This window comes from Coenobita brevimanus, chromosome 90 (genome assembly GCF_032717465.1).
Source record: "Coenobita brevimanus isolate Jiangsu-jjx chromosome 90, ASM3271746v2, whole genome shotgun sequence".
Lineage (NCBI taxonomy): Eukaryota > Metazoa > Arthropoda > Malacostraca > Decapoda > Coenobitidae > Coenobita > Coenobita brevimanus.
In genome coordinates, this window is record NC_137043.1 from 35,262,184 (window position 1) to 35,287,437 (window position 25,254).

At 40.7% G+C, this 25,254-nt stretch overlaps 1 protein-coding gene across 1 annotated transcript in view; it reads left to right on the forward strand.

The window, feature by feature from the left end:
- The window catches only part of LOC145411671 (putative fatty acyl-CoA reductase CG5065), a 125,780-nt gene extending 102,293 nt beyond the window's left edge, over positions 1–23,487 (forward strand). Inside the window, exons 4-9 of the mRNA XM_080281677.1 lie at positions 6,526–6,690; positions 8,931–9,014; positions 18,747–19,002; positions 19,541–19,739; positions 21,221–21,460; positions 23,001–23,487. Of these exons, the coding sequence (XP_080137803.1) occupies positions 6,526–6,690; positions 8,931–9,014; positions 18,747–19,002; positions 19,541–19,739; positions 21,221–21,460; positions 23,001–23,487 (1,431 nt within the window). The remainder of the gene's footprint in view (positions 1–6,525; positions 6,691–8,930; positions 9,015–18,746; positions 19,003–19,540; positions 19,740–21,220; positions 21,461–23,000) is intronic.
- The last annotated feature ends 1,767 nt before the right edge of the window (positions 23,488–25,254 follow it).

Consider the following 25,254-nt stretch of genomic DNA (forward strand, 5'->3'; position numbering starts at 1 on the left):
TTGGAATTTGGCACACACGTCATCGCACTGCAAGGGTTAAAGACCAGGAAGAGTCTAACGTAACGCAATACCGTACCGGACATGGGTAGGGTACTTTTTTTTTTTCTTCATCAAATTCCGCAAGATTTTCGAACCTCCCCTTCACATCCGCCAGCGAGAGGAAATACTCTGTCTGGGAATCTGCCACTTTCTACGCATCTTTTTATTTTATTTATTTATTTATTTATTTATTTTTTTTTTTGGGGGGGGAGGGGCGAGAAAATGATAAAGGCTGGAGTCAGAAATTTTGAGCCTGTAGTATTCGGAACCCCTTCAACACGAGCCTTTTTTTTTTTTTTTTTTCCCAAGTACTACGAGACTTTGCTCTGAAGGAAGAGTCACCATGCAGCTTCTCTCTCTCTCTCTCTCTCTCTCTCTCTCTCTCTCTCTATTAGGAAGTGTCTTCATGCAGCTAAGTCCTTATGTAACAGCTGAGTGAAATCCCCTAAAGATAGAGTAAAAAAAGGAAAATCAAAAGCTGTCACGGTAATCAGAGACTTAATAATTTGCGATGAAATAAGATTGCAATTGAAACTGCAGGTGTTGTGGTAAAATTCTAAAGGCCAGAGTGAAAAAGATCGTACCCGCCTGAATCACGCTCTGTATGCTTAATGACCCGCATAATTTTGGATATTTTTCGCAAGTCTTTTCGATGCTAAATAAAATCGTTTGTAGGTAGGAGAAATAAACTAATAATGACGCCACCGGATTGAGGGGTCTTTACGGTAGGTCACGCGGCGTTAACACAAGTGAAAATAAAAATTGATAAAGAAACAGTCGTTGTTTTTACATCACTTAAAACAAATTTAAAATCACAGTCCGCAACGTTTTGGCTGTTTGAAGTGTAAGTGAAAATTCCAGACGCAAAATTACTTTTACAGATTACTTATTGCCGCGAAGTTAGAGTAGATTGTTAAACTAAGCGTTGCTTTATAACTCGAGATCGTCTGTAAAATATAAATATTCACTTTTTCCCCTAGTTGCCTAGGATGCCCTTCATGGATTTGTGTAATCAATGTAAAAATATTTCTTTTTGTTTATATATATATATATATATATATATATATATATATATATATATATATATATATATATATTATACAGTATATATACTCTTCACTTTATATATTTGTGTGCTTCGTTTCTGCAACTTATGTATATTTTTCTGTTACATATTTGTGTTATAATATGTTGCCTGTTTTATAGTTTATACATATGTCTCTCATATAATTTATATAAAATATCTCTCCTTCATGTGTCCTTTCCAGCACCCTGTATTGCTCTTCAGGTGATTCTATTTCTGTTTCTGATGTGGACTACGCTTTAGGCCTGAGAGGTGATTGTGCGTGTTTCTTGTGTACCTACCTCGTTTGTGTGTATGCATGTCATGCTCCAATGTTCCTCTTTTACTTTTTCCACCTCCGCCATTTTGAATGTTGATGTTACCACGCTTGCCAAGGCCTGTGCTGTGTGGTTGATAATAAATACAAAGTGAGGTCATCGTATTCTTTTCTGTCATAAGAAGCTTATAAAATTTCACGTGCACAGCCCAAACTTGGGCTTTTTAACCCTCTGAATCAACATCGTTTACTCTTTGCTACTTTAAGACTACGTAGGAAATGCTGTGTTGACTAATAGACTCCTTGGCTGAATTAAACAAGACCAGTATTCCCGTCGGTTAAGGAAGCTCCCTAACAACTGTTCTAAGCGATTTTTTTTTTTCCCTTAATACACCTTACTGTCCTCTGCTGTATATATTTCATTCTAAATTTGTCATACTCTGGATAAATAACGTACCAAAGGATATTAGCCAACCATATCCAACAATGAATCGCCAAGGAAGAGGTGTTAGGGATCCTTCTTGCCCGACGAGAATACGGGCCCAAATCTACAAGTAGTAAGAAGACGATACAAAACACGTCACCTGATTAAAAAGGGGTAAAGGAACCAAGATGGTGTTCTTGTCCCGTTCCTCCATTCCTGTTCTGTGTTCTCTCCATGTAAAGCTCAGCAATGTCTGTTGTGAAAATCTTCCCTTCTTTGCACCAGCTTACGGCAATTTCACCCTTGTATGAAATTAGTGTTCTGTGTCTGCAAGATATTTTCTAAGTATCCTGTGATATGTTCTTGCGTTTTTTCTTATCTGTTTTGGTGTGTTTTTTTTTTTCCGCTTTATGATGTACTGTATATACAAACCTATTCTTTTTGCTTTTGTATGTTTTGTTATTGCTTTTCTTTTGTATCCATGTGCAGGTGGACTCTATTTCATTATTGTGTATTAGGAGTCAGTGCAGAACCTACTTGCATATACTTGTTTACGGACGGATTTTATTTATTTAATTTATTTTTATTTTTTTTACAGGTTGCAGTGACATGGAACCTCCCATTTCCTTATTATATTCTAGAAGACAGAGTTTACCGTGAAAATTATCCAGATCATATGTTCAAAAGTACCAAAACCATTATTATTTTGTACGTATTTTATTTATAATTCCTTTTTTTTTTTTTTTGCGAATCTCAATTCTTCCTCCTCAGTAGATATAAAATACGACAAATCGTATAATTTCTTGTCACGTCTCTGAGTGTTTCAAAAATTCAAGGAAGTCCCATAAATTATCCTCAATCCGGTAAGAATGACAAAAAACGCTAATAATGACAACAGGCGCAAAGAATGACAAAAAACGCTAATAATGACAAAAGGCGCTAAGAATGAGGAAAAACGCTAAGAATTACAACACAAGAATGACAAAAAGCGCTAAGAATGACAAAGAACTCTAAGAATGACAAAAAATGCAGAGAATGACGAAAAACGTCGCCATATCGAAGTTGATGATGTTCCCCTGTTTGCTGTATATCCGTTTTTACTATTGGCACTGAATTAAGAAAATGAAGTAATCTACCATATACAAAACTCAGGTAGAAGGGAAAAAGTGCTGGCGATGGTTCAAAGCCCGCGCGAAAATTTGGCCACTACCATAATTATGTAAGCCATTATCCTGATCGAAAGTTCGCCTCTGTTTCTCTGCCGGTTGTGGCGATGGAAGATGTTACATGAAATATTTTTTTATGTAACAGCAATAAGAAACATACGGCAGGAGGAAGAGTACTGTCAGTCGTTCAGGAAGGAATGGGATTTATGGAAAGCTGGACACAGTGGTGGCTGTGAATTGTTAGCGAAGTATTGCATGTTATAATGCGGTGGCCATGAGTAGTTTGTTTACACCGCCTCAGAATCCAGTAAGGTCATGCCTGATTATAAAGCAACAGTTAAATTACTATATACTGTATATATATATATATATATATATATATATATATATATATATATATATATATATATATATATATATATATATATATATATATATATATATATCATTACAGTCAAATGAATTAGATTTTTTTTCCTTAGATCAAATCCCAGTAGTGTAATGGGATTCTTGACCCAAGCAATGCACTGAAAGGGTGTGAATCAACATATCGCGCCACTTGTTTCAAAGATAATCATGCCCGGTACTTGTAATAATTGCCAGCGAAAAGTTATTATCATGTTTAGTTTGGTTGTAATGTGGCAGACCTATATATTTACTGATAAGGTAATGGACGATATTTGCTCATAATTACCTCCCTGAGAAACCAAGTTTTTCTGTTTCTTCCTCTTCTTGAGCAAACCTGATGGAAGAATTTTTAATCTCAACACTTTGAGTTATTCTTTGGACCAGAAGAGAGAGGAGCAGTCAGGGAAGAAGACTGAAAGTCGAGAAGCTGAGTGTCTAAGAAATGGCAGACGAATACAGGACCAAAGTAGTGGAGGAGTTGGAATCAGTGAATTAGAATGAAATGGATCTGGACAGCCTGTGGATGCATATTGCTTAGTTAGGAATGCTAAAGCGGTATGTTGTGTGGCAAGAGTAACAACAAAGAAGAAAGGTACGGCATGGTGGGATGAAGAGGTTAAGAGGGCAGTGGAGGAAAAGAGGAAGAAATGGCTAGAGTGGGTACAGAACAGGGGTTCAGTTGAAATAAGAACTGAAAATATTGAGAGCAGAAACACTTAAAGAGGCTAGTGAAGAGGAAAAAACAAAGAGGTAAATAATTATCTAGAAAGATAAGTGAATGCAAATTACTCTGAAAGTAGGAAGTTATTCTGGAAAGAGGTGCGGGAATGTAGAAGTGACAGCGAAAAGAAATGTGAAAGTGTGAAGGATGTAAGTGGTAGATTATTAACCCATGGGGATGAAGTAAGGACCAGATGGAAGGAATATTTTGAAAGCCTGATGAATGGGAATAGAGAGAGGGAGCAGAGCCGCCGTAAACATGGTTGGTTTGGGGGGGGGGGTGCAGAGAAGGAATGCCGTGCCAGGAAACGTGACACTCGCACAGGTGAAGAACGCTGTGAAGCGGCTGAAAAATGGGAAGGCAGCTGGGGTTGATGAGGTGTATGCACAGATGATTCAGTGTAGTGGAGAGAACGGAATGAAGTGCCTATTGGAGATATGTAAGAAGGCATGGATAAGTGAAACTGTGCCAGCAGAGTGGAAACTGGCTGTGATTGTACCCCTGTACAAAAATAAACGTGAGCGAAATGAGTGCAAGAATTATCGTGGCATAAGCTTATTGAGTGTGGTAGGGAAGGTATGTGGAAGAATTGTTCTAGAGAAAATAAGATTTATCAGAAGTCCTAGTGAGTGATGAACAGGGTGGCTTTAGGAGTGGCAGAGGACGTGTGGATCTAATATTGGCTGTAAGATAGATAGTGGAGAAGGCTTGTGGGAAGGACCATAAGGTATTTATGACATTTGTGGATCTGGAAAAATCATATGACAAAGTAGACAGAGAAGGCTTGTGGAAGGTTCTGGATCACGGTAATTCTCGTTGATATAGGCTGTACATCCTTCTTGTTTACAAGTGGTTGCAAGTTGAATTTGTTGTTGTTGTTATTATTATTATTTTTATTATTATTATTATTATTATTGTTGTTATTATTATTATTATTATTATTATTATTATTATTATTATTATTATTACTGAAGATCAGCTTAATTAGGATTTTAGTATCGTGTCTGTTATCCTACTAGTTCCAAATTTTTTCATTGCCATTCAGGTTTAGCATTGTATCATACTAGCATTTTTGTCGTCCATGTATATTTCACACACACACACACACACACACACACACACACACACACACACACACACACACACACACACACACACACAGACACACACACACAGAGTGAGTTGCAGAGACATTACAGAAAAGAGAAGGGTGGGTGGACATTATCTATCTATCTGTAGATTTCAAGAAAGCATTTGACATTGTACCACACCAAAGACTTTTACGCAAACTGTACCATCAAGGAGGAGTACGAGGCAAACTGTACTGTAGGATGCAAGATTTTCTTAATAAAAAGGAAAAGACAACAGTACGAAGGGGAAATTACTCATCATGGAGGGAAGTGACTAGCAGAGTTCCACAGGGCTCAGTGCTGGCATCAATCATGTTTTTAGTGTATATAAATGACATAGATAGTAACAAAAAGCTATCTAAATCTGTTTGCTGATGATGCAAAAATACAAAGGAGAATTACTAACACAGACTATTGTAAAGAATTACAAGAAGAGTTAAATAAACTTTATGAATGAAGTAATACATGGCAAACGGAATTCAGTGTGGACAAGTGTCATGTAATCAAGTTTGGTAAAAGTGGGAAAAGACCAGAGTGGGATTATAAGTTAGGAAGTAAAACCCTACACATATCAGAGAGAAGGACCTAGGTGTGAGTATCAATAACAGACTATCTCCGGCTGACCACATCAGTGAGGAGGTACGAAACCTGTATACACTGCTTGCAAATATGAAAATAGCATTCACATTCATAAACGAGGACATGCTGAGAAAAATAATAACATCATTCATCAGACCAACCCAGGAGTATGCATCATTAGTCTGGAATGCTCATCAAAAAAAAAAAGTAAAAAAAAAAAAAAAATAAGATTGAAAAAGTTCAAAAGGCCGGTACAAGATGAGTGGGATCTAAGCTACGAAGAAAGACTAGAAAAACTGAATCTGCCAGCACTACAGGAGAGAAGGAAAAGAGGAGACATGATTATGCTGAAGGAGAAAATAGACATAAGTGATTATAATTATAACCTATGGGGAAGCATCAGCAAGAGGACACTGCAAAAAACTGCAAAAAAGAGAGGCGATAAAGACGTAAGGAAATTTAGTTTCCCAAATAGGGCAGTTGATCAGTGGACTGCACTACCGAATGAAATATTGTGTGCCAAAACAATTCATATATTTAAGGAGAACTATGATGAAAATGGTTTAAGACACGGGACAGTACGAGCTTGACACATTCCTGTAAAGATACAGTTAGGTAAGGACAATTAGGTAAAACACACACACACACACACACACACACACACACACACACACTCTTTCTCAAGTAGTTCCGCAGACTGTAAACCATTTTCCTGCAGCTGTTCGACCGGATCAAGGAGACGCAGCCGGAGGTGGTTCAGAAGGTGTTTGCCGTGAAGGGTGACATAACAATGGAGGGACTGGGGCTGAGTGACCAGGACGAGGCCAGGCTTTGTGCTGAGGTCAACATTGTCTTCCACGCTGCTGCCACCATCAACTTCCAGGTAGGCGAGAGTTATTAGAGCAAAAAATGTTGGAATGTTTGCTGTGTACAAAATGCTAATATCTCTAGAACATCGCAAATATACGTTACCGATAAAACTCATGAACATCGCAAAACCCCATGATAAAAATTGATCACAGTTTGACGGTTGGTAGTTATAAATGCTACTAGATATGGTGCCAGAGCGGCAATTGGCATCGGCGTCCTTGCTTCCAGGTTTGCAAAGCTCTTTTTATTTCGATTAACAGATAAACTAAAATTGCTTTTGCTGGACAGATGAGGGAAGTAGAGTGCAGAATTTTCTTATGTCTTGTTCTTCATGCAGAAACAAGGCTTTGTTAGTAGAGAAAGTTAGTTTCAACCAAACAGGTAGTTAGGAGAGAAGACAAATTAACTGAGATCTGTTTTTGCATGAAGAACAAGGAAAGAGAAAGCAAAATCTTCCCTTGCCATACTTACCTTTGTTACGGAAGGTCTCCCCTAAGCAAAATAAAATCGGCCTAAACAAAAGGAAGAAAGTTGTATGCAACCTTTCACTACAAGAGATATCCCAGTGCTGAACAGATTAGTCTGCAGGTACGGTAATAAGAATTCAATAAGGAGTCTGCCATCTTATTGAAGGTGTTGATGGGGTCTAAATCTTACTAGCAGATAAATGTAATGTCTGTAAAGTAATTTGTTAATATGGCTAGTTGCCTTAAATATATTGATTGAAAGTGTAAAATAACATCATGTATCATGAAGCAAATAATACTGTGATTTAAACCACCAGTGAAACTCTAATGATGCACTGTATTGGGCAGGGATATTTTTATCATCAGTATTAGCATGATTCACTCCAGTAACATGTAATACACCTTTTTTTCTTCTAGACTAATTTGATTTTTTTTACTGTATACTGTCTGTAATCCACGCCCTTAATACAAAGCTCACACTCTTCATACGTCGTGTTACAGCTTCTCCTCCATCCATATACTGACAGGTATTCGAGGATGAAGTATTTACAGTAAGTGTAGTTCAGCGGAATTACTGTTTAGTTATTATGTTTTATTTATTTATGTATATAATTATTTATTTTACGATTCTGTAGGTAATGTTGGATGTGTGTATCTTACTGGAGCCTCGGTGGCTTATGGTAGATGTAATAGCAGTCATGTTCAGACGCGTAGTACTTCAAAATGAACATAGTGTTGTCTGTTATCGTTCACTATGTCTCACGGGTGGTAGTGTGGTTGCCTTTGTCAAGAGGCAACAGTGTACCTAGTGAAGGTTTTGTCATATCATGTTATCCTCGGCTCCTCAGATCATATATTGACGCAGGTTCTTCATTAACTTAGCAGGTTCCAGGATAAGACCTATATAACACCAAGCTAACCGAATCTCTTGATGCCACCCTTTCATATGCTCTTTGTCGTCTGGCCAGCTTTTTTTTTTTTTTTTTTAATAGATAATGAACGGAGGAAGGAAAAACAACAGAAAAAAAAAATAAGTCCATGTGCCTAAAGGCATCCTTCATTCATAAAATGTTTATAACAACTGAAGTGGATTAAATGTTTGTGGGAAACAACTCCCAGGAAGTGAATTAGTCATTTCCCCTTTGTAAGAATGTGGCCGTATGGAGTGCACTCTGCTTATGTAGCATGAGATACACCATTGTGTAGAGTACATTTTATCATCGTTGATAACCATCTGTAAGGATGTAAGGCTTCATCATCATGCATGTGTAAAACATTTCATCAGTAGGAAATGAATGGCAGCAGCTCTCTGTAAAGTACAGTGCTCTTATCTGTAGAGGGTAGAAAGGGTATAAAACACACATATATTATAGGAGAGGAAGTAGATTGCACGTCCAGCTATGGGCCCTTAAACATGATGTTTTATGTCCAGCCAGTTTGACTGCATGCCTGAGCCAAGCAGGTGTGCTATTTTTTGTTTAGCTTGGACAGCCAGATAGCCGTGCATTCCTGCAAGTAGCAACCGATTAAAAATTGTACATTTATTACTAGACAATCACCAGAGACCACACCTTCGCAGGAGAGCAGCTGCCATTCTCAGGCTGTCCCGCATTCCATATCACTGCTTCTTGTCTCTCACTTGTCCACAGAATGGATGGGTAGATTATATTTCAGTGTTTAGACTGCAGTGTATATAGCCAAAGCTGTTTTAGAGTACAAGTAATGCTTTTAATTGGTATCAATAATGTGTAACTATAAGTGCACTAATATGTTTCTTTGTATACAGGAACCACTGCGTGTAGCAGTGAACATGAATATGCTGGGAACGAAACGAGTGATCAGCCTTGCTCACAAGATGACCAACCTCCAGGTAAACTTCCTGGCAATGAGAAATATTGAAGAAATCTGTTAGATACAGATTATTAATAAGCATATGATAATAATGAAAGAAAAGCATTCGGGAGCCGAATGCTACTCGCCCTCCAGAATATGCTGTTGGCCAAGTCCAAGATTTAGGGGATATCTTGCTACCCTGAAGGTTTCATGGTGATAGCTCAAGCCGTTCATGAGCTATAATAGTGCTAAATGCAGCCGATAAAAACTAGTTGACCTTTGGCTGCAATATTGGTGACGACCTTGACCCCGAGTGCCCATTTTCGAACTCGTCCAAGATTTTGGCCATATCTTGATACCCTGAAGGTTTCATGTTATAGCTCAAGCCGTTCATGAGCTTTAATGATGCTAAAGGCGGGTGGTAAAGACTAGGCCTCTGGCAGCCATTTTGGTGACCTTGATCCCGAGTGCCCATTTTTTAACTCGGCCAAGATTTTGGCCATGTATTGGTATCCTGAAGGTTTCATGTTGATAGCTCAAGCCGTTCTTAGGATATAATGGTGCTAAAGGCAGGCGATAAACACTAGTTGACCTTTGCCAACCATTTTGGTGACCTTGACCTTAAACTCGAGTGCCCAATTTCGAACTCGTCCAAGATTTTGGCCATATCCTGATACCTTGACGGTTTCATGTTGATAGCTCATTCATTTAATGAGATATAATGGGAACAGATACACACACACACACACACACACACACACACACACACACACAGGCAAAAACTTTACCGCTCCACCTTCTAAAGGCGTGCGATAATTATCTATATATATACCTATCTGTCTATTTCTCCATCTATCTATATCTATCTATCTATCAATATATCTATCTATCTATCTATCTATATATATATATACCTAAGTTGCTTCCCCCAAAGAAAGGGAGGTAGTCAAGACAGGACAACACACTCAATTTACTCATCCACACACACATATTTATTCGTATCTTAGCCCCAAGGGGAGAAAAGACAGATCCTTACCGCACTACACCCACGAGGGTCAACTGCTCTGGGCAGTCAGCGACATCCGCAGCAGGGCCTTGCAACAGAGTTGGTTTACCCCTGCCACATCATAATGGACCCTTCCCCTTAACCGCACCTGACCTGATCAGCTGATCAGACCAAATCCGGGAGAATATCCCCTCAGGGCAGCGTCACCATTTATTCATTCACAATTTCTCCCCAATCATTCCCATCACGCAACCACTCTTCCTTGCTCAGCAGACATCCCTCTCGCATCAGACGCTGTCTTCACTGTCCATCCATCCTATTCATGGTCCTCCCCTCACCCTTACACCTCTCACATCCGATCCAGTTATCTTTTTCACCAATCACTCTTCATCCATTCTCTTCATATGCCCAAACCATCGCAACACTATACTCAGCTTGATCAGGCATCTCCCTCATAATTCCAGTTCTCCTTCGCACTTCATAATTTCTCACTCGATCCATACGCGTCACTCCACACATACTCCTCAGACACATCATTGCCATTACTTTCAAACTTTTCCTCTCTGCTACACTCATATTCCATGTTTCAGCATCAGTAATAATAATGATAATATTAATAATAATACACATAATAATCGTTGTAGTTGTAGTAGTAGTAGTAGTCGACTTGCAGTTGAATAGCTATGTGTGAATTATCTGACCCCTCCCCCCCCAAAAAAAAAAAAAAAAAATGCTTAAACCAATTGCTGAATGGGGTATTGTTCATTTGAGATCTCAACTTTCATAAACAACCAAAGTTTTTATTTCTATAAAGATACAACAATACTACCACAGAAAGAAAAAGAAAAGGATATAAGGATATATATATATATATATATATATATATATATATATATATATATATATATATATATATATATATACTGTATATATATATATATATATATATATATATATATATATATATATATATATATATATATATATATATATATATTAAGCATGGGGCCGAGTTAGAGCGTAGTGGTTTCCTCGAGCAGTTTTGACCTGATGTACATCAAACTTGTTAGAAGGGTTAGGGGTAAGGCATGAAAAAAGGGAGTTTGTTTTAAGAACAATCAGTCAGAAGTTAAGGTCACAGGACTAGGTTAAGGTTTGACCCAGCTGTGTGTGTATATGAATGAACAAAAGTACTAAAACAGTATTGATCTAATTAGATCAGATTGGTGGAAGGGTTGAAGGTCAGTTACGTTTTTTTTTTTTTTTTATAGCATCAAAGGTCAAGGTCACATGACATGGGTTTTATTGGACTAGGCAGAACTTGGAAAGGTTGAGCATCCGGCAAAAACAGTGGGATTAGATTTTGAATACAATCATTTGGAAGTCAGGGTCAGTTTGTCAGTATCTCATGTGTTTTCTTGCACTAAGTTTCCAGTGATCATCATTATCGCCTGCCATTTGATGCAATATGGTTTTTGTTGGCGTGCGTCTCTGTGCGTATGTATCTGTTTCCTAATTTATCTTGAAAAATTGAGGACAGATTTTCACTAAAGCATCAGGATATAGCAACTATGTGGATATGCAGAAGTTCCTAACTTTTGGTGAGGATTTTATTAGAGACGGCCAAATACCAGCCGCCCTATGTTTTTTAATATGAATTGGCATTTTGGGGTGTCTAAATGGCTCACTTGGTAAGCTGCTGTACTCACGCAGTTGCAAGCGCTGGTTCGAATCCCCGTTTTACCCCTGGGGGTAGGGGGGTTTCAAGAATACTCCCCCAGTATCCCTGCTTGTCGTACGAGGCGACTAAAAGGGTTGGTGGTGGGTTAGTGCCCCACCCCGTAAAAAGAACTAACTAAAAAAGCAAATAAAGCGCCTCGGACCCGGACGGACCATACGTTGACGACTAAGGAACGGACAAAGGACATTCTGAGAGTAGGAACGTGGAATGTGAGAGGAGTGAATGATGAAGTGAAAGAGAGAGAGAGATTGTCCAGGTGCTTGAGGATGCAAAAGTGGATATATGTGGATTGACTGAAACTAAATGGGAAGGTGAAAGGATGAGAGAATGGGAATACGGTGTAGGTATATGTGCGGGAGTCAGTGAGAATGAGAGGGCAAGAGAGGGAGTATGTCTGATGATAAGCAAGAAGTGGAAGGAGAATATAAGAGAGTATGGAACAGTGGGTGCAAGGATTGTATGGGTGAGGATGAAAGTAGGTATACAAGCATGGGCGATTGTATGTGTGTATGCTCCAACAGAGGATCGAGTGGCAAGAGTGAAAGATGAGTTTTGGGCGAGAGTAGAAGCATGTATGGACAAGTTTGAGAGGAGCGAGAGAGTGCTGTTGATTGGAGACATGAATGGCAAAGTCGGGAATGTACGAGTGGATGGAGTGGTTGGTCAGTGGGGTGTGCCAGCAGAAGTAGATGGGAATGGTAGTGCTTTGGTGGACATCGGTGCTGGTAAGGGGTTGGCAATAGCCAACACCTACTTTCGTCATAAGATGATCCACCGGTATACATGGAGAGTAATGAGGAGGATGGATGGTGAACTTGTTGAACGAAAGGCAATGATAGACTACGTGTGTGTGGATGAGCGAATGAGAAGACAAGTGTTGGATGCAAGGGTGTGGAGAGGGTGGGGGAATGGAGTCTCGGACCATCACTTAGTGATGGCCAAGGTAGAGCTGCAAAGAAAGTGGTTGAGGAGGCGAAGGGGAAGACAGAAGGAAACAGCTCCTGTGAGAAGAGTGGAGAAATTGCAAGATAGTGAGAAGAGGACAGAGTATAAGAGCATAGTGGAAGAAAGATTGGGAAGGTATGAGCTAGAGCAGATGGAAGGGGTGGAAGACGTATGTAAGATATTCACGGAAGAGATAAGCGCAGCGTGTGAGGTGGTTTGTGGAGTGAGGAGGAGATGCAAGGGTGTGCAAGGGACAGCATGGTGGAATGATGAGGTGAAACGAGCTGTGGAACAAAAGAATAAGGCATATGGTGAATGGTCGGCGAGTAGAGGTAGGGGAGAAGATGAGAGAGAGAAGAGAGAGGTATATGTGAGCAGGAGAAGGGAGGTTAAGAGACTGGTGAAGGAGAGTAAGAAGAAAGTGGATGAAGAGTTTGGGAGGAATCTGAGTGTGAAATGGAGGGAGAGTAAGAAATTGTTTTGGAAGGAGGTAAAGAAAGTAAGGATGTGTGAAAGGGGAAATAGTAGGGGAGTGAAAGATAGGAATAATAGATTGTTGGTAGAGAAGAGAGAGAAATTGAGGAGATGGAAGGAGCACTTTGAGGATTTGTTGAATGTAGAGAGTGAGAGCAGTGTGAGTATAAGTGGTTGGGGAATGGCTGGGAGAAGAAGAGATGAGAGGAGGGAGGAAGAGATCAGTAGGTCGGAAGTAGTGGAAGCGATGAAGAAGATTAAGCTGGGAAAGGCCCCAGGAATTGATGGAGTATGTGGTGAAATGCTTAGGTATGGGGGTGAGATTGTTGTGGAGTGGATATGGAAGTTGTGTAGATTGGCTTGGGAAGAGGGAAGGGTTCCAGAGGACTGGAAATCAGGTATAATTGTTCCTCTGTACAAAGGAAAAGGGGAGAGAGAAGTATGTGGTAACCATAGGGGTATTTGCCTTCTTAGTGTGACTGGTAAAATATATGGTAGAATACTCATTGATAGGGTTAGGCATATGACAGAGGAGCTAGTTGGAGAAGAACAAGGGGGATTTAGGAAGGGAAAAGGGTGTGTAGATCAGATATTTGTTCTAAGATGTTTAGTGGAGAAGTATCTAGAGAAGGGAAGGAAAGTGTACGCTGCCTTCATGGACTTGGAGAAAGCTTATGACAGAATAGATAGGAAAGGTATGTGGAAGGTATTAAGAATATATGGAGTGGAGGGGAAATTGTTGAGTGCTGTGAAGAGTATGTACGAGGGAGCTAGGGCTACGGTGCGAGTGGATGGTGAGCTGAGTGAGTTCTTTGATCTCAATGTGGGACTGAAACAGGGGTGTGTAATGTCTCCATGGCTGTTTAATATATATATGGATGGGGTCGTAAAGGAGGTACAAGGTAGGGCAGTGGATGTGGGGGTGGCCCTAACGAATGAGGGTGAGATTTGGAAGCTTCCGGTGTTGCTGTTTGCTGATGATACAGTATTGTTGAGTGAAGATGAATGGGAGTTGCAAGGTTTGGTGAATGAATTTGGGACAGTGTGTAGGAGGAGGAAGCTGAAAGTTAATGTAAACAAAAGTAAAGTTATGGTGTTTGAGAGGAATGAAGTCACAGAGTGTGCAGTGAGGTTGGATGGTGAGGATATGGAGAATGTGAGTGCATTCAAGTACTTGGGTAGTGTGATGAGTAAGGATGGAACTTTGGGGGATGAAGTGCGTGAAAGGGTACAGCAGGGAAGGAAGGTTGTAGGCATGCTGAAAGCAGTGATGAGAAATAGGGAAGTGAGTATGGAAGTTAAGAAGTCTCTGCATGATGGTATTGTGATCCCTACCCTGACGTATGGAAGCGAGGCGTGGACCTTGCAAGAGGGGAACAAGTCAAGAGTGAGAGCAGTGGAAATGAGTTACTTGAGAGGAGCATGTGGAGTGACATGGAGGGACAGGTTGACGAATGAAGAAGTGAAGGAACGTTGTGGGGTAGATGTGGATGTGGTTGAAAAGATTAGGAGAAATACACTGAGGTGGTTTGGACATGTGGAGAGGATGGAGAGTGAAAGACTGACTAAGAGGGTGTATGTGGGTGAGGTGGAGGGAGGGAGAGGGAGGGGTAGACCGAGGATGAGGTGGAGGGATGGAGTTGAGAGGTATATGAGGGAGGGGGGGGTGAGTTGGGGGGAGGGGAGTCAAATGGTGGGTGACAGAGTGACTTGGAGGCGTTTTGTCTGCGGCCACCCTTTGCGGGATTAGGGCGTCGGGCTATAGATAGATAGATAGATTTTGTGAAACTTGGTGACTGAATTCCATAGAGTTTTGCAAATTTTCTTCAAATTTGGTTTGTAGGTAGCTTGTACCATAGCCAACAACATATTTTGGCAGGCGATTAGCATTCAGCCCCCAAATGCTTTTGTTTCATTTAATATGTAATATTAATAAGTAGGAGAAATGTCATTGAATCAGGAACAAACAGTGATCACAGGCTCTTGCTGTGAAGTCAGGCATATATGAATGTGAACCTGGTAGGCTGCGGGCTGAGGTTGCCATTTTTCTGCAGTCCCCCATCCTCCTTTTATGGAATAGGAAGGAATCTGAGGAACATTTTTATAGCTGGGCTGCTCATGGTACCACTGCATGTGTATAACCAGGCAGCTGTCGGTGCCACTACATGTGTATAACCAGGCAGCTGTCGGTGCCACTACATGTTTATAACCGGGCAGCTCTCGATGCCACTACATGTTTATAACTGGGCAGCTTTCGGTGCCACTACATGTGTATAACCGGGCAGCTGTCGATGCCACTACATGTGTATAACCGGGCAGCTCTCATTGCCACTACATGTGTATAACTGGGCAGCTTTCGGTGACATTACATGAGTATAACTGGGCAACTCTCTGTGCCATTACATGTGTATAACCAGGCAGCTCTCTGTGCCATTACATGTGTATAACCGGGCAGCTCTCGGTGCCATTACATGAAGGTGTCCCATTCTCGCACCTCTGAAGCTCTTAATTATTAACTGTCATGATCAAAACTCTGCTGACACATCCCTGCCAGCTGTGGTTATGGAAGGTGTTAAAGGAAATTTATATATTTTTATAGCAATATGAAACACAAAGCAAAGGAATATGAATACAAAAGATACATCAAGACATTCAAAGGAGAATAAAGATAAAGAAGGCAGGACACATTGCTGCCATGAGATTGAAGAGGTGAAACAGGCTGTGGCACAAAAGAAGAAAGGATACAATGAATGGATGAGAAATAGGGGCGTGGAAGAAGTTGAGAGGCGGAAGAGAGAGTTATATGTAGAAAGAAAGAGAGAGGTGAAAAGATTAGTAAGAGAGAGTAAGAAGAGAGTGGATGAGGAATTTGGAAGGAATTTGAGTGTAAAATGGAGGGACTATAAGAAAATGTTCTGGAAAGAGGTGAAAAGAGTAAGACAAGGTGGAAGTGAAGTTAGCAGGGGAGTGAAAGATAAAAATGGTAGATTACTAGTGGAGAAGGGAGAAAAAGTGAGCAGATGGAGAGAACACTTTAAGGAATTGTTGAACATAGACGATGGAAGTAATGCTAGTATAAGTGGCAGGGGAATGGCTGGGAGAAGGAGGGAGGTGAGAAGACAGGAAGAAATCAGTTGAATAGAAGTTGTGGAAGCAATGAAGAAAGTTAAATCGGGGAAAGCCCCAGGAATTGATGGAGTGTGTGGTGAAATGCTGAAGCATGGGGGAGAGATAGTATTAGAATGGATTTGGAAGATGTGCAGATTGGCCTGGGAGGAAGGTAGAGTCCCGGAGGATTGGAAGTCAGGTATAATTATTCCCTTGTACAAAGGAAAAGGGGAAAAAGAAGTGTGTGGTAATCATAGGGGCATTTGTCTTCTTAGTATAATAGGAAAAGTGTATGGTAGGATACTTATTGACAGAGTTAGAGAAAAAACAGAGAAATTAATTGGAGAAGAACAGGGAGGCTTTAGGAAGGGAAGAGGTTGTGTAGATCAGATATTCATTCTTAGATCTTTAGTGGAAAAGTTTCTAGAGAAGGGAAAGAAGTTGTATGCGGCTTTCATGGATTTGGAGAGCGCATATGACAGGGTGGATAGACAAGGATTGTGGAAAGTGTTAAGGATATAAGGAGTAGATGGGAAGTTGTTGAATGCTGTGAAGAGTATGTATGATGGTCCGAAGGCTGCAGTGCGTGTGGATGGTGAACTAAGTGAATTTTTCTCTTTGAAAGTTGGGTTGAAACAGGGATGTGTCATGTCTTCATGGTTGTTCAATCTGTACATGGATGGGGTAATAAAAGAGGTACAAGGTAGGGTAGTGGATGTTGGAGTGGCCCTGGTGAGAGAGGATAGTGTTTGGAAACTCCCTGTAATGTTGTTTGCAGATGATACTGTGTTGTTGAGTGAAGACAAAGGGGAGTTGCAAGGCTTGGTGGATGAGTTTGGGAGAGTGTGTAAGAAATGGGATCTAAAGGTGAATGTAGGGAAGAGTAAAGTGATGGTCTTTGAGAGAGGTGAAGTCAGTGAATGTACAGCAAGGTCGGATGGTGAGGAATTGGAAAATGTGAGTACGTTTAAGTACTTGGGTAGTGTGATGAGTAAGGATGGAGGTTTGGAGGGTGAAGTGCTTGAAAGGGTACAGCAGGGAAGAAAGGTTGCTGGTTCTTTGAAAGCAGTGATAAGAAACAGGGAAGTGAGCATGGAAGTGAAAAAGTTACTACATGACAGTATTGTGATTCCAACTCTAACGTATGGAAGTGAAGCTTGGACGTTGTTGGAAGGACACAAGTCAAGAGTGAGAGCAGTGGAAATGAGTTATTTAAGAGGGGCCTGTGGAGTCACATGAAGAGACAGGCTGACGAATGAGGATATAAAGGAGCGTTGTGGTGTGGATGTGGATGTGATAGGAAGCGTTATGAGGAACACACTGAGGTGGTTTGGCCATGTGGAGAGGATGGAGGGTGAAAGACTGACGAAGAGAGTGTATGTGAGTGAGGTGGAGGGGGGGAGAGGGAGGGGGAGGCAGAGGATGAGATGGAGGGATGGGGTGGAGAGGTATATGAGAGAGGGGGGTGTGAGTTGGGAGCAGGGCAGTGAAATGGCGGGGGACAGGGCGACTTGGAGGCGATTTGTTTGTGGCCACCCCAAACGGGATTGAGGCGTCTGGCAATAGATAGATAGATTGTCGATGAACTTTTACTCTTGATAGTTATAATTCAAAGGAGTGTTTAAAAAATACAGTGAACCCTCCATATGCACAGTTTACGTGTTAATCCAGGTGTTTATGCACTCAGAGGATGTGCATGCTGATCCTGTTAACCCATTATCATAAATCTAATGTGTTAACCAGCCCTTTGATCTGCCCCCAGCTTGCCTACTTAAAACTCATATGATCCTAACCAGACAGTGGATGTGTTTCCTATGGGTATTATCTAGGTATAGAGAGGTAAAGTAGATAATGACATTACATGGTAGTGGGCCGGGGGGGAAGTGGGTGGATGGAGACTGTGTCAGTGAGGGAGACTGTGTTTGTGAGGGAAACTTAAGCGGGGAAGGAGACTACAGCAGGGAGGGGAGGGAGACTTTAATAGGGAGGGAGACTGTGGTGGGCAAGAAAACTATAACTGGGAGGGAGACTGTGGTGGGCAAGAAAACTATAATTGGGAGGGAGACTGTGGTGGGCAGGGATGCTAGTGTGGGGAAAGAAAGTACAAAGGGGAAACAAAAAGGTTAAAGCAGTTAATAGGACTGTAACTGAAATTTGAGAGAAACTGGCAGACCAGCTTTACAGGCAGCAGTGGAAATGTCATAAAGGCTCGTCACAAATTACTGTGGACAAAATGGCAAAAAAGAGCATAAAAAAAAGTGACTTACAGTGAGGATGTAGGTACCTGAGTGGGATGCCTTCATGTAATGGCACTGATATGCTTCCTAGTTATACAAACGGTTTCAGCCTCCTCCATGTTCTCAGGAGGAAGAACAGTGGACTGCAGAAGAAGGAAAGTTTTAACTGCAGTCCATTTAATTCACATTAAGATGAGTCTGGGCCAATAACAAAGAACTATACATTCACCCTAACACAATGCTGTAATCCCTGGACAGTCGCTGGTACACGTATCAACGGCATACAGCAACTGCCATCTGCCCGAGGTGTATGAGGAGCTGTACCCAGCACCGATAGACCCTGGACGCCTCATACAGCTGACAGAGTGGCTGGATGACCAAGTGCTGGAGGACCTCACCCCACGCTTGGTAGCCCCACGACCCAACACCTACACATTCACAAAGGCGCTGGCAGAGCATCTCCTGGTTAATGATGGAGCCAGGCTGCCAGTGTCCATTGTCAGGCCATCTATTGGTGAGTGCAGTAGCCACCATGTGGAGGATATGTTAGGTTTATGTGCATATCTGTCATAGTGCAGTATCACAGTGATATGAACTACAATGGAAGAATTACACCCATATATTGAAAATGTATTTATTGGGAAGCTAGAACTGTTGTATCATTCCATGTATAGGTATAATTCTGTCACAATATCTGTGGCAAGGTTGTGTGCAGTTATCAGCATTCAGCATTCCTCTAGCAGGCAGAACACATTAAGTTCTGCTGCAATGTAACATTTTAAACCTAGCTCAGTCATTTTCTGTACTCAGCATTACGAAATACAGTATCTTATTTCTCTAGTGAGAAGATAGTCCCTTATGGAATTAAGGCATCTGGCAATAGATAGATAGAATTCTCAGGAGGCTAAGGAAATCACATTTATTTATAAAAAGCATAAACCATGTAACTATAATGGATCATATTGTACCAAATCATGCAGTATGTATCATCTGTATATGATATATTATATGCTACACATATGCTGTATGCTGATCTGCTTTGTGGTGTGCAGTATGTGGATCATGGAAGGAGCCTCTGCCAGGATGGGTGGACAACCTCTTTGCCTTCACGGGTCTTCTAGTGGGAATGAGCAAGGGTGTTCTGCGTTCACTCTACATCAAGCCTGGCATCACTCTAGATTTTATCCCTGTTGACTTCCCAATCAACCTCATGATTGTCTCTGCCTGGAACACTGCTGCTGGGAGATACAAGTATGGTGATGTTTTTCATAATTGTGTTGATGTAATGTTTCCATTATCATAGTCATCATCTCATTGCTTTGCTCCTTCTGTACTGTAGAACCCTCTGCAATGAGTGACCATGACAGCACTGCCACCAAGCTGCAATGTTCACATCTTTCACTCTCTGACACTCCTCTTCCTCAGCCTGCTTTCACACACACTGTTGCATTACTTTCTTCTATAATAATATCTTCAGGCTCCTTGGCACTCTCTGTGCATTCTGTAAATGTTATCATAGCACATCTGTTGATCTGAGGCCATGGAAGTAAATAGGTATTGAGTTCCTAAATTATTAATCACTGTAAAATACATTTAAAGTTTGATGATGTTATAAATCAGCTGCTGTCCCATTTCCTTCATCCTTTTGTCCACCCAGCACAGTATTGTTAATCACCTTGTTTTGCCTCCTTTTTTTTTTTTTTTTTTTTTTTTTTTTTTTTTTTTCACAGTAAATTACAGAAATATTGCTTATTAATTTCCATTGCTATCTGTAAATCTGGTGTGTGGTAGGTGGGGGCAATCATCATCCACTTACTCGATGTGGTGCTGCACTTGGGTGTCTGCCCTTTCCTCTTTTCCATCCTTCTTTCCTCCTATCCTCTTATACTGTACTTTACACTCCCTCTTCTGTCTTTCTTTCCTTCATTCTTTCCTTTTCCTTCTGCCTGTTGGTAACTCTACACTGAGTGACAAGCCAAATGGTTTCCTGTACACCAGGGAACCATTTACACTGGGTGGTAACCATATAACCAAATTTTGGTGCCTGGTGGTTTAGTGGGTAATTATTGCACTCCAATCGGATTGAGCCAGTGAAGGTTTATATCCAAGGGATGGTTGGGGTTTATTGCTCACATTATACTACTCAGGGATGAGTGAGGCTGGTCACTCTCATCTTAAATATCAGGACCAACTGCCTAGCCCCAGGCTCCTACGCTCCTAATGGGGCAATGTAGGATTGGATGATGGATGGATCTGTAAATCTGGTATACAGTACCACTTTCCAGTACCAGTTGTATGGAAAAGCTGTAATATTTTGACTTAAAGACTGCCTGTATGTTTATTGTTTTATATGTTCACCTCAGGGCATAGACATGACAGTCTATTCCTTAGAATTTGACACTCCTGTGTGCTACAGACTTTCTCATGTCTTCAGCATGAATACCCACAGTGTGTAATGAATACATGCTCAGGCTGTTTCATTTACAGTTGTTATTATGGTGTGTTTCATTGAGCTTTGTGGTTAGATCAGTAAAGTATTTGAGGAATTTAAAATCATCTTACTGTTTTTGGAAGACCAGTAAAGTATGTTAACAAAATTCACATACTGTTATAAAACTGTTCCCTTCACAAGCCTGGGATTCAGCTTCCATCCGTTTAGACAGTAGACCACTTTTGTTGCAACATATCCTAATATCCTTGGAACAGTCAACATTCCCCTTCACCTCCTGCAGACCTGGTCCCGTGCCCATTTTTTGCTCATCAACGGGGTCCCAGAAGCCTATGACAAGCGATGATCTGGCAATTCACCTTCAACACTCAGTTCGCTCCTTCCCATTCAATTCTCCCATCTGGTACCCAGACGGATCCGCTAAAACCAGCAAGTTCATGCACCAGCTTCATGTCTACCTTGTCAACATCATCCCTGCCCACATTGCAGACACCATCCTGAGGCTACTCCGCAAAAAGCCCATGTGAGTGTTTCAGCCTAGCGATCTAATGGGTTAAGATGCTGAAACTAGATGTTGCCTATAAACATTTAAATCCTAGAGGTGGATGGGATTTATTGCTCTCATAATGCCACCAGATGAGTGAATAGTTACTCAAATGCCATGACTGAGTAGCCTAGCCCAAGATGCTTACACTACTGATAAGGCAATGAAGATAGAAGCAATAGAATAAATGAGTTCTTCAGCTGAGTAATAGGTATGGAAGTTGTAAATAAAGGACTAGGATAAATGTTTGTAAGACCACAACTTCATTAAATGTAGAACCTGTAATTATGACTTACAGAACCAAATGCATATAACTAAAAAGTATAGACAATGTGAAGATTGTTAAGGTGTTGGAATTATGAATAAAGATAGTTGTATGAATGTTGACTGACAAAGGGTTGGGCAAGGAAGAAGAGCAGCAGGGGAATCATAATCAGTGGCAGGATATAAGACTGTAAGTGTGAAAGTATGGCAAAAGGTGCCTGGCAGTGATCTACTGTAGTTCCAGCACTTACCTAATAATAGCAGTAGTATTAGCTACTAGTAGTTGTAGTTGTAGAGTAGTAGTAGGAGCTGCAGCCTCAGGTTCATCAGAAATGTGAACCCAGTGGAGTACAAGCTTAAATTGCCCTTCAGCAGTCCATCATCCTTTTGGGAGATTGGGAAGTAGTTGAGGGACGTTTGTATAACCAGGCAGTTGAGATGCTTGGTTATATTGGTGCCACCACATGAAGGTGACCCTCTCCAGCATCCAACACCTACATAAATAAGTAAAGTCTGAATTTTGCATGAGGCAAGCTTAGAATGAGAGCAAATAAAACAATGTACCTTAGGAGTACCAACAAAATTACTTGGAGGGATAGGTGATGAATGGATTTGCGAGGTATGTGTTTTTGAAGTCGTTGTAGTGAGAAGAGAAAATACTTTGAGGTAGTATGATTGTAAGAAGCAAATAGAGTGATTGATTAATAACTGGAAGAGAGTGGGATGATTGAAAGAATTAAACAAGGAAGGGTATGATAGGGAACTTTATGGGGGTGGGGGTGTGAAAGAGGCTCATTGGAAAAAGAAGAAGAGGAAGCTAAGAGAAATATGGAGGGAAAAGGTGGGGAATTTGATGAGAGTGGGTAATGCTGTTTTTCATGAAAAAGGGGTATTGGAAAAAGAGAAGAAGCTAGCCAAAAGGAAGATGAAGGGGAAGGTGGGGAACTTACCGAATGTGAGTGATATGTCATTGAAGAAAGGTACTGGAAAAAAGAAGAGGTTAACCAAGAAAAAGGTGCTGGGGTAATATGAGGAAACTTTATGAGAGTTGGGGTGATGTGTTGTGGAAGGAGTCAGTCTGAGTGGGGACCAAAATATATGGGTCTTTTGTCAGGGCAGCCCTTCACAGTCAGTATATTGATATAAATCCTGTCTGTTTCATTGCCACAAAAATATACCTTAAACAATATAATAAGATGTACTGTAGTTACTTGTAAGAACTGACGTTACCTTACTAACTTGAAACTTGTTACAGTGCTGTGAAGTTATGCAACAAGATGGTAAAGGCCGTGACTGCACTGGAGTACTTCATGTTGCGTGATTGGGTTTTCCACAACACTCAGACTCAGTGCCTCTGGGATACTCTTTCTCCGACTGACAAGGAAATTTACCACTTTGATGTTGATGCCCTGGACTGGCATCAGTACATCGAAAGCTACCAAAAGGGGTGCAAGCAGTACATCATGAAGGAACGACTGGGGGATGTGCCAATGGCCAGGCGTACCATGCACAAGATGCATGTCCTGCATCGCATTGTTCAGTTAATCATGATGTATGGAGTGTGGTGCCTCCTTTCCTCAGAAGCTGCCACCACCTTCTACTCACTGTTTCTCACTGGTGCAGCAAAGCTTCTTTCCATATCTCCGGTGTTAGCAGCAGCAGAGGAGGTGGGTGGTGTAGATATCATGGAGATAATGGAGGATGCTGCAGAAACAGAACTCCTGGACACCTTGCCAATGTAAATAAGTGATCTTTGCAAATCAGGGATGCAGTTAGCCGTATGCCTGGCCAGTGGATGAATCATAGTCATGTCTGTTTACCAAGGTACTCAGAGAATGGCCATTGTGGTTGTATGTTAAGTTTTTTTCATACACACATTTAGCCTCCACAAAAGTAGCATAGATACTGTATAATTTGTTTGTTTTAACATCATAGAACTAAATACTGCATGAAAGCACATAACCCCTGTGGTTTATACATATGTGTTTCCCCATTTTGTAAAAAACTTGGCCAAGAGAGTGCTGTTTTTTTTACTATTTATTTGGCGAGGGTCCATAGGAATAAATGGATTCCTCTCTAATCCCTCAATAAAGTCCCTGGATAATGGACTTTGCATCATCTACCTCGTGAGCTCCGATTTTAGCGGGGCTGAGGTACACCTTGCCTCTCAGCCCCAAATTCACCGGGCATTTTTGTCTTATCAGATAATGTGGGTCATATGTGGCACCTTTTCTTTCCAGGATGTATAAGCATGTACAGAACTTTGTAAGTTGCTAAGCCAGAGTAATGCAACAGCAGAGCATTTTTTTTTTTCCCCTTTATTTTACTGTACAGAATCTACTGTATGGCAGATTTACCTATGAGTTTGGTAGCTTTGTATATGCCTAATATTATAGCATGTTTTGTCAGGATAGTTCATGAATATACCAAAGTTCTTAGGACAGTGAAAAATGCCACAGACCATCAGCTACTGTGAATGCTCAAGTTTAACTAGGCGGTGTGAGGTGGTTGGCGCAAGTAATGTGGCACAGCTCCACCCTGTAGCATAAGAAATTGGACAGCTGTGTTGTTTTGGTTCCTGATTCACCACTTGTTAGAAATTTTGCAATCATTTGACAGTGTAGTTTGCCTAATATTGCACCTCATCTGCTTTTCACTCTTCCTCTGTTGGCCAATATTCATTATATTCTTTAGCTGAGAGAAGCTTGATATGTTCCTGTGTCCATAGATGTTGCACTTTGATGCATCAAGGACGAAAATGGTTGCCATGCCCGAAGTGGAATGATAGGTGAACTTCTGTCTCTGACTGTACTGCTATTTCTGTGAGGTTTATGCCACTTTTGGAACTTCTTTGGCATAACCTGATGCTTTACAAAAAAGAATGCAAACCATGGTAATAATGGTGAAATGTCCAGTTGTAAAAAATGTAAGGTCTAATGAGAACTGTGTTGTCACAAAAGATAGTTGTTGATCAGTATTTCATTAATCTTTCCATGTAAGGTAAAGTACGATATTCAGAACACTGAGTTGTTTGGAGCTTATCAACATCATTTGTAACACAGTACCAGTCTTGCTTTTGTAGTTTACTGTACGATGTATTTTGGTTGTGTAAATATTTTTTGTGTACTGTGTTTAGGTATAGGATGTTTATTTTTATTTTATATTATTATTATTATTATTATTATTATTTTTTTAATCATGACAAATTGCAGCGTTCCCCGTACCATCTAATACAAACAACTTACTCAGGAGGTGTTGAGTGAGATGAGTCATAACAGACAGGCAGTGTATGTTATAAAGCCACATACACATTAGTGTTTCATCATAACAGCCTCTTCTTTCAGGCAGCCATGTCAGGGCACAAATCCCTGATATGTATTTCAAGTTCATGAAATTACTACCTGTGTTTCATACATCACTAGATTAGATTTTACATTGGTCAGAGAAGGTTTGTACTGTATTCAGTTTGTTTATTATTAAACTGTTTCTTGAGCTGAGTACCCCAAAAT